This window comes from Apis dorsata, unplaced genomic scaffold (genome assembly GCF_000469605.1).
Source record: "Apis dorsata unplaced genomic scaffold, Apis dorsata 1.3 scaffold_292, whole genome shotgun sequence".
Taxonomy (NCBI): Eukaryota; Metazoa; Arthropoda; class Insecta; order Hymenoptera; family Apidae; genus Apis; species Apis dorsata.
In genome coordinates this window covers 876,532-886,532 of record NW_006263567.1, presented here as the reverse complement: position 1 = coordinate 886,532, position 10,001 = coordinate 876,532, and the positions used below count along the sequence as shown (strand labels likewise).

General features: G+C 21.0%; 3 protein-coding genes and 3 non-coding genes across 7 annotated transcripts in view; 4 read left to right on the top strand and 2 right to left on the bottom strand.

The window, feature by feature from the left end:
- Positions 1–2,327: 2,327 nt before the first annotated feature.
- Positions 2,328–2,399, top strand: Trnaw-cca. The gene has a single exon. It is a non-coding gene; the product is annotated as a tRNA-Trp (tRNA).
- Positions 2,400–2,880: 481 nt separating this feature from the next.
- On the top strand, positions 2,881–2,962 carry Trnas-aga. Its single transcript has one exon. It is a non-coding gene; the product is annotated as a tRNA-Ser (tRNA).
- Positions 2,963–3,215: 253 nt separating this feature from the next.
- Trnat-agu lies at positions 3,216–3,289 on the top strand. The gene has a single exon. It is a non-coding gene; the product is annotated as a tRNA-Thr (tRNA).
- Positions 3,290–3,429: 140 nt separating this feature from the next.
- On the bottom strand, positions 3,430–4,755 carry LOC102671714. The gene is made up of 3 exons (XM_006617090.2): positions 4,129–4,755; positions 3,801–4,066; positions 3,430–3,692 (listed from the first exon to the last, which is right to left on the bottom strand). Exons 1-3 carry the CDS (start codon positions 4,370–4,372, stop codon positions 3,558–3,560), a joined length of 645 nt encoding a protein of 214 aa, XP_006617153.1. The 5' UTR covers positions 4,373–4,755; the 3' UTR covers positions 3,430–3,557.
- A 159-nt stretch (positions 4,756–4,914) lies between these two features.
- On the bottom strand, positions 4,915–8,181 carry LOC102681994 (transmembrane protein 161B). Of its 2 annotated transcripts, none has more exons than XM_006617082.2 (11): positions 7,873–8,181; positions 7,673–7,776; positions 7,341–7,596; positions 7,155–7,234; positions 6,861–7,076; positions 6,574–6,690; positions 6,373–6,513; positions 6,127–6,301; positions 5,936–6,032; positions 5,703–5,866; positions 4,915–5,644 (listed from the first exon to the last, which is right to left on the bottom strand). In XM_006617082.2, exons 1-11 carry the CDS (start codon positions 7,873–7,875, stop codon positions 5,588–5,590), a joined length of 1,410 nt encoding a protein of 469 aa, XP_006617145.1. In that variant the 5' UTR covers positions 7,876–8,181; the 3' UTR covers positions 4,915–5,587. The 2 variants fall into 2 exon arrangements, with proteins under 2 accessions (XP_006617145.1, XP_006617144.1); XM_006617081.2 differs by having other exon boundaries at positions 4,915–5,621; positions 7,873–8,180.
- A 1,498-nt stretch (positions 8,182–9,679) lies between these two features.
- The window catches only part of LOC102670761 (astakine-like), a 2,136-nt gene continuing 1,814 nt past the window's right edge, over positions 9,680–10,001 (top strand). Inside the window, exon 1 of the mRNA XM_006617083.2 lies at positions 9,680–9,832. The gene's annotated coding sequence lies outside the window, so the exon portion shown is untranslated. The remainder of the gene's footprint in view (positions 9,833–10,001) is intronic.

The window sequence follows — 10,001 nt, the reverse complement described above, 5'->3', positions numbered from 1 at the left end:
TCATATATAGGGAACGAAACAATCAGGAAAATAATTGTTAATACTATTATATAACAAATATTGTTATAAGGAACAAAAATTTCTATGTATATTGATTTCAATTCTTATAAGTATTATTAACTGTTATTAAGAATGTATATGTGTTATTATTAATATGTGTTATTTATTATTATCATAAATATTGAAATTGTATTAAATTTATAATATTGTATGTATATATATATATAATATTGCATTCATATATTGAAATTTATAATAATATAAAAATTAATAAATTAGATTACTATAATAAAAAAAATACTTATCTTAACATAATATAATGATAATATATAGTTGCATAATTCTTCAATGTGATCATTGCTTACATTATTATATAATGTTATTATATATTATTATTATTATATATTATATATTATATTATAGAAAAGGGAATCAATTTTATACTTGACTATCATATTAAAAATAATTTAAATATATATATATATATATGTAATTATATATAAAAATACATATCTATATATTATAATCCTCCAATGAATTTTTAGTTAGCAGATAGAATGGACATAATCAACAATTTAACCGACCTATAAGTAGGAACGCAGGAATTGTTGTAGGATATTAAAACGATAGATAAAACTTCCACGTTTGTTATGTTAGCCGCTGATTGGAAAGACACAATTTTGAGGAAGAGCCGCAATCGGCTTTAAGCACTTTTGTAATATAGCAATTCTTCACACAATTTTTTTTCATTATTTATTAATTTGTTAATCCAATATGATAAAAATATTAGATCAATGGTTTTAATATATCTCTGGTGATTTACTATTATTATTTTAAAATTTTATTTGACAATATAATAATATCAGCAATCTGATTTTATTTATATAATGTATAATAAAATCATGGGATAGTGACACTGTTTTTCCCAAAATTGGAAATAATATAATAATGTTTTTTATTTATGTGTATATGTATATATATATATAATTAAAATTCTTCATAAAATATTTCTTCATTATATTTTACATCATAATATTCAATGATAATTCTACATTTCTTACAAATACAAATCTTTATTAAATTTTCCCCTAAAATAAATGATTCGCAGTAATGAGGGAGAATTTGTCTTTTACGTAGCTGAAGCTTGCAATAATAAGTAATACATAGAATCATATGTATACACATATACATTTCTATATTTATAGTAACGCTTCTATCGGTAGCGTTATGAAATTACTGTTGACTGCATGCGTCCCTGTTGAAAAAATTCCTCACGGGCGAAAGTCAAGGTATGATGGAATATTGTAACAGCATATTGGTTAGAAATGTTCCATGATTACATGATATCCTGATACTAGGAGGGGCTTTGTGAGACAACCCGCGCGAAACTCTTTCCAACGTAGGGAGAAATGTAGCTTCCTAAGTCAATATGTTTTTCGGATAATTCGGAACTTGCATACGGGATGTGAGCACGCATTACGTGAGTTTTACTGAACACATCGGAATCATCAAAATAATTTTTCTAAACATTTTCATAAAAGAAAAAAAATATTATGAAAAAAAAAAAGAAAAAATAATTCTTTAAATTCATAGTATAATTACTAATAATCTTTAAATCTACATATATATAAAACAAAAAAAATAATACATTTTAGTATTATATGTTTCATTCATGTAATTATATATTATATAATTAATTACATTAATTTTATATTAATATATGATTTAATATAGAAAATAAAATAAATTTTATTTATTTTATATGCTATTTATTATTATATTGGATGATTCTTAATATAAGTTGAATTATCAAAAAAATAGATACATATTATATATATGTATATATGTATATATATATATATATATATATATATAATATATACATACATATATTTGTATACATATGTATATGTGTATATGTTGCGTTTATATATAATACGCATATATATACAAAAACTAATCTAATATCTTACAAAAACTAAACTAATACTAATATTTTAAAATTTTTTTTGTACGATTATTGTATTTATATACTAAAATTATATAATATATTAACAAATATTTTATGTTCATTATCAAATTATCGAATATGTCACATATTATTATTTAATATGATGAAAAAGAAAATTTAAAAATTATATTCTTATTACATTTAAAATGATAAAATTATTTTAAAAAAAAGATACGATTGAAGAAAAAAGAAATGTTATAATATTTTTCATCTTAAGTATATTATCAATACTTTATTAATTCATAATATTATTATTTAAATAATATATTTTTAGTAATTTACTTTTAATAGAAGATAAATAAAGCGATGTTTCAAAGACTCCGTGGCGCAACGGTAGCGCGTCTGACTCCAGATCAGAAGGTTGCGTGTTCAAATCACGTCGGGGTCAAATGTATTTTTTATTTGTGTTAATAAATTATTAAATTAATAATTTATTAATAAAATAAATTGAATATAAATTGAATTTTCTTATATCAAAATTATATATTTTTAAAGTTAATACTACTTTTATATATGTATGTATATATATATTAAAAATATTTTTAATTTGTATATAACATTAAGTAAATAAACAGATATAAAATTTTATGTTAATAGTTAATTTTTAATTTCTATGTAATTTTAACATGTTTATTTAATATCACTATCAAATGACTCAATATATTTTCAGAGAGATCTAAAATAAGAATGAAATATTTATCCATATGGAAAATATCAAAACACAAAAAATGTTTAAATGTAATAAATATATAATAATACAATATAATATAATATAATTGTAATATTTTATAAATTAATTTTTAATTATAATTTTTATATACCAAATTTGAAAATTAAATTTCTATTATTTATAGTAAATAAGAATTGAAGCAGTCGTGGCCGAGTGGTTAAGGCGTCTGACTAGAAATCAGATTCCCTCTGGGAGCGTAGGTTCGAGTCCTACCGACTGCGTTGTTAATATATTTTTTTATATTTTTATAAAATGAAATATAGCAATAAATAATTAAAATATACTCTTTATGAATTTTATTTTTAACTTAAAATCTTAACATTATTTTATTATATTTTTATTCGTTTATTATATATTTATATCTAAAAAATTATCAAAGATTAATTAAAAAATTATAGTAAAAATATTTAATTATAATAATAAGTATATAATATTCTTACTATTATTATATTTAATAATAATTTAATATATAACGGCGCCGTGGCTTAGCTGGTTAAAGCGCCTGTCTAGTAAACAGGAGATCGGGGGTTCGAATCCCCCCGGGGCCTTCCAAATGTTAAATTTTTCTTTTAAATCTTAATAACAATAATATAATATTGCATAATTGCGAAATATAATTTTAAAATAAATATATTGTAAGATATGAAGAACAAATAACAGAGTTAGAAGTACAATTAGAAAATCTAATAAGTAACTTTTTATTTAAGTAATATTTAAAATATTCATTTTTTCATTATATTTATATAAATAAATAAATAAAATATGAAATATAATAAAAAATACAAAATTTAGCATTTTATAATATACTTATATATCTTAGAAATCAAATTTATAGCCATTTCCGGAAACTTTCACTCGTGCTACTGATGGTGCTGATGAATAAGCAACACCTAATAAATTTTGAGATTGTTGTTGTTGCTCTTGTTGCAACTGAATTTGTTCAGGATGAACCTATGAATAATTAATATTAAATAAAAATTAATATAAATTTAAATTAAACAAAAATCAAATAAATTCTATAATATGCAATTTTAAATAGCTTTTGCATGCTGTTTTTACTTGTGTATGAGACTGTGTAGCTTGCACATTTTCTTGAGATTGAGTTTGAGCTTGAGCTTGCCGTAATGCAAATAGTTGTGCTAATTGTGTTTGATATGCATTAGCTGGTGAATAACCATGTATATGGGGTTGTTGAAATTGTTGTAACTGTTGATAATAAGCTAGAGCATTAAATGGATCAACAGAAGCTTGATATGGTAATGATGTAGGTGCAGAAGAAACAAAAGTAGGTGCAGTTGCATAGCCATGTGCAATAGGAAATACACCTGTGTAATAAATATAAGAATCAATTTGTAAAAATATGTAATATTTTGTATATAGTACAAACCTAAACTAGGGCTTTTATAAGCAAGAGCGTTAGCAATATTTGGTAAAACTCTTTGCGCTAATTGAAGATTTCCAATATTGGAACTAAATGATTGATGTGAATTAGGACCATTAAAAGCAAAAGCTGTTTGTATTAAACCTGGTCTAATAAAACTGAAAGACGCATGCTGATCAGAAGTGCCAAGAATATTTGTTGGTTTTACATTTTGAATGGATGATGATTCGGCATATACCGAAAAAAGCATAATATAAAAAAATATATATTTCTGAAAATAATAACTTCTATAAAATATGCAATTAAAATAGATTACAATTAAAAATACTTACCAACATTTTATAACTTATAAAAAGTTTGAAAGTATTTTGTTAAATAAATGACACTATTATCACTGATGAATATCAACACATTCTGACATTAAAGTACTCTGTGGAGAGTTATATATCACGGAAGCAGCTAAGTTAATACGTGAGTAGCATCGCATCGATATATTTTCGCTACATACAATTACACTTTCTCCAAGATACCAAGATAACAATCCATGAATAATAATCATTCAATATAGTTTTTCTTTTTATGATTAATTCAAATCATTAAAATATCATACAATAATTAGATTTAAAAAAAATAAATAAAATAAAAAAAAATAAAGTATTTATAATTTCATATCGTTAATAAAATTATTAATTGTTGTATATAAAATTTTAATAAATATTTTGTACATTTTAAAATATATACAAGATTTTAGTTAAATAATATTAAAACGAATAGGCATAAGACAGTGAAACATTTTTGTTTAATTCATTTATGATTATAAAATCGATGAAAGTTGCTTTCATTTGACATAGAACTGATACACGCACGAGTTATTAATTGTAATCAGTTAATCGTGTATGGAATATTAAATAAATTATTTTATAGGCAGTGCTTTGATTTATTCATATTTTGCACACATTTGGAAGCCTATTTATTTTTTATTGTAAAACATTTTTAAATTTGTTTTGAAAATATTTTATATTGTATTCAATAATTTGCAATATTTTATATTACAAAATGTTTTTCTAAATTTTTATATAAACATTATATGTTATATAATATCCAATAAAAAATTTGCAATACAAAGATACAATGGTCTATTTGTAATTTTAATTTTGATATAGTATTTATACATGTTATAATAATAACATTTTTATTGCTATGCATATTATAAAATTTTTTATAATAGTATTAATTCCTTTCCATTAAACAACCAAAAAATAAATAGATATATTTCTCAAAATACATCATTATATTTATAAATATTTCAATGATTTTAGTATTGATAAATTAATCATAACATAAATTTGTGCGAAGTCATTCTCTTTTATAATATTGTTTTACATGTTAGAGAAATATGATTGATAAAACATACCCATAGCGGTAGTTGCAAATAATGAAAAACAACTCCACCATGTTGCTAAACCTAATAATCCTCTATAGACATCCACAGTAAATATCTGTATAAAAATATATTAGAAGTCTTTTTAAATTATTTCTCTTAATACATTAAAATGCAATGATTATATTATAATTTTTACCTGTTTTAAGGAACTTAGAGTAAGTTGAAAATCTTGTGTTGCTTGCACAACAGTTTTTTCATTATCATAATCACTTATTATATCTGATATAAATTTTGGTAGTTCATCAGCTGGACATTCTTCAAGTGATGGTGCTTTCAAAAGTCCTTCCCATGTATAACCACCTAATGTACGAATATCATTACAAAATTACATGTATAATTATTAAAATATTCTATTAAAATTGATATTACCTAGAGTTTTATACATGAATGTAAAAAATAAACATATAATTATCGGAACGATAAATTGTAAAGCTACAACGCATAAATAATAAAATACTGCAGCAATCTGAAACAAATTATAGAAAAGATTTAATTCCTTAATTCTTATATTAAATAATTTTTAATTAATTTTTTTTATTATATATTTTATTTTTTGATACCTTTTTCTGTAAATCTATATTTGTAATTCTACCAGCTTCTTTTTTTTGATTTTCTAATCTTTGCATAGCTAAATTGAGATATGATTGTAAATATATTGGCATTAATAAAAATTTTAATAAAACTGCAACAATAATTGCAATTAATCTCATACTCTCAAAAGTTGAAGTTGTCATCCTATAAGAATTCATCTATAAAAAAAATTGGATAGATAAATCTATTATGATAATTATTATTTCTTAACTTACAATGGTCCACTCATACCACTAAATATTCGAATAGTAAGATAATCTCTGCTTATAGGTTTAATCCATAAGCTTATTAATAAAAGTGGAGAAGCATAACTGATGTTTGCTATTAATAATAATAATTTTTGATCTTTATAATATCTGAAAAACATAATTTTTTATTAAAATGTATTAATAAATCAAAGATTTATTTAAATTTACCTTAATATATCCCAATGCATTTTTGACATTCTTAAACCTGGGAAAGTAAATAAAGAACCAAGTAAACCACACCACAAAGCAAGGAAGAATTTTACTATAATTTTTGATGCAGGTCCTCTATAAAAGAAATATTATTTAAGAATAAAATGAAAATATAATGAGAAAAAAATTATATAAAAAAAAATATTATAAATCTTTGTACAAGTTTATAAAAGAATAATGATTAAGAATTATTATTTATAAAAGAAAAATGTTTATAAATAAAAAAGCTTATGAATAAAACTTACGTAGAAGAAAGACCTTGATTATTTAGAAAAAGAGATGCACTATGATTGAAACTTGCATAAGCTTTATCTAATCCAATTTCAAGATTATTTTCATCAACAATAAAAATTGTCATAGCTATAAGAAGATAAGCAAATCCAGTTACAATACATGTAGATCTTTCACCTATGCTTTCTTCTCCTTTAAAATATTGTATCCACAAGGAAAGTAATACTTTGCTAAATATTAATTAAAGAAAATAAATTTTGAAAAGAATAATATATATTTGTAATAATACAAGTCAATAAAAAGGATACAATGCAAAACCCAAAACTAATAAGCACCAAAGCATACTTAAATTAATTTCATCTTTGATTGGATATAAGTAATTATATGTCTGTTAAATAATATTTAAAATATATTTACAATTATATATAATATAATAACAATTATAAAGTATTAGAAAAATATAAATACAAATAAAAAAAAGAACTTTAATCTACCTCTGTTATAACATAAACTGCAATAGCATAAATAGAAAAATCCAATAACCACTGATATTCTGTATAATATTTTAAATGCACTACATCTAATATAGTTATTTTAGTATTCTCAAGCGTAATATCTAAATTTCTAGGAACATGAAAAACTTCTTTAACTTTTCCATTTTCTGTATATTTGCCTTTCTTAGATTTTTCTTTTGGTACACCAGCAAGGATTCTAAGTTGCTGATCAGTTGGATATAAATAACGTGTCAATCTATTAAATTATTGTAATATTTTTTATTAATTATGAATTTCATGTGCATTATATTTATATTCAATTAAAAAGATACCCAGTAGAACATAAGATCCATCTTGCTAAAGAAAAATGTGGAGTTAATTTTTGAATGACACTGACCATAATAAGTGTGATAACTAACTGAGCTCCCAAAAGAGCCTAAAATATTTAAGTTTAAATATTATTTAAGTTTGTTATTAAGTTAACATTATTAAATCTTTACGTAAATATCACATATAGTTATATATAAATTACCATAGTTGAAAATGAATAAATTAAAATTAAGCTAGAGGTTATTTATTTCACATAAATATTTATTCCATTGTAAAATAGAAATTTCTTGGGAAATTGTTAATTAACATTGAAATATATTAAAATAATGAATTATTTTATGTTTAACAACATTAAAGTGAATTTCACCATTTTAAATAACATATAACGAAATAGCTCATTTTATAAATAGTTGTAACCTCACAAAACTAAAAACATTGTAATTCGTATTGTATTTCGTATGGGATATAAGATTTCCAGTTTTATGTATAGAAAGGAAAGTTCGACAATTGTAAAAACATCTAGCGGACAAATTTCGAAATAGATATTATCAAATTTGTTCAACATAAAATTAAATTTGTTCAACTATTACATTTATTATAATTAAACACATTAATTATAAAAATATTTATTTCACCACAAATTAAAGATACAGAAAAGTAATATTTAATATTATGTCTAATATTTAATTTTATGTCTAAAATATGGATCATACAAAAAAATTAAAATGTTTAATATACTCTGCTATAAATAGTAAACAAATTTATTTGAGCTAAATTAAAATATTATGCTTATATTTTATGAAAATATATATTTAATAATAATTTTGAAGATTTTTAACATTATAAAAATGGAATTAAATATAATGTTATTAATTTTATATTATATTTAATATTTAATATTAATAATTTTTTAAATAAATTTTAATAAATGTTATAAATCAATTTTTTATATGTAGTATTAATATACAATTGTAAATATTTATGCAATATGAATGAAAACATCGATGATTTTTAAAATTTTTAATTAATAAATTAAACAATAGAACAATAAAGTTAATCGGATATCGAAACTATTTTTTGTTCGTATAAATTTTGCAGAGTAAATAGTCTAAAAGAATAAATAATAAAAGAAAAATAGAAGTAAAATATTGAAATCAATGTTGCAATTTTTAGAATATTGTAAATAAAACTCATGAAAAAAAATAGAAAATAGTAAAAAAAAAAATAAAAAATCGAATAAAAATTAATCTTTTGAGTATCAGAGTATCACATCTCTTTAAAAAATAAAATAGAATAAGAACTGAAGATTAATGCCATCTCTTAAATACATTTAAAAAGATACTTCTTGAAAGAAATTTCTTTGATAAGAAATATTGATAATCAATTCTTATTTTATTTCTATTATATTCACTATTTTTTTTTCTTCTCGTATCATTTGCTTTTTCTTTCTATATTTGCTTTTGGCGCGTGATTTTATTTAATTGAAAAAAATTAGATAATTAATTAAACAAGTTCATATATCTGTTTATAAATTTCAATTTTTTCAAATGAAAATGAATCTATAGTAAATTTATTTAAATACACTTAAATTGTTTGATATCATTATATAAATATGAAATAACTAACATCAAATTAATTATCAATCCTACATATGTATATATTTCCAAGATCTGATAGAAATCTTTCTTTGGAGGATTTCTATTTAACTAATTACATAATACTGTAATTATAAACAAACAATTTTTCCTTGAATTTATCATTTACATACTTATAAAATCGATTATTAATCAATCAATTATATAATTTCTTTGCTATTAAAAATTTTATCAAAGATATAATGAAAATCATTGTAAAATATATAATGAATTTATACTATAAATTTATATGATCTTTTAATTATTGATTGATTATTGATCAAAAAATATTTTTTTTTCGCTTATAAAAAAATATTTTAATATCACATATAGTATACTATATAAATACTGACTTTAAATCAATTAATATAAATTTAACATATTCAGCAAATACGAAAATAAATCTTTCTATTTCAATCGCTTATTTAGAGGAACGAACAGAGGAAACTGATATAAAAACAACAGACATCAGTTTGCATGATCAAATGTGAATAAGTGTTTACCGAGTGTAGACAGTATAAAAGGATTGTAAGTGCTCGTGTATATTTTTATAATTTTTATAATCTCTTACTAAATAAAAGAAAATGAAAACAAAAATAATTAATGTGATCAATATAATGTTCAAAATTAAAAATGTTGTTAAAATCATATTTTTAGATATTTCTAATATCTAAAAAAAAAGAAAATTTGTAGAAAA

Excerpts from the sequence above, each read along its gene's own strand:
- LOC102671714 (XM_006617090.2), bottom strand. The coding sequence starts at position 4,372 with ATGCTTTTTTCGGTATATGCCGAATCATCATCCATTCAAAATGTAAAA. Across the intron at positions 4,067-4,128 it reads TTATAAAAGCCCTAGTTTAG|GTGTATTTCCTATTGCACAT; the intron begins GTTTGTACTATA and ends TTTATTACACAG. Across the intron at positions 3,693-3,800 it reads CTACACAGTCTCATACACAA|GTTCATCCTGAACAAATTCA; the intron begins GTAAAAACAGCA and ends AATTATTCATAG.
- LOC102681994 (XM_006617081.2), bottom strand. Across the intron at positions 7,597-7,672 it reads TGGATCTTATGTTCTACTGG|ATTGACACGTTATTTATATC; the intron begins GTATCTTTTTAA and ends ATAATTTAATAG. Across the intron at positions 7,235-7,340 it reads CAGTTTATGTTATAACAGAG|ACATATAATTACTTATATCC; the intron begins GTAGATTAAAGT and ends ATTATTTAACAG.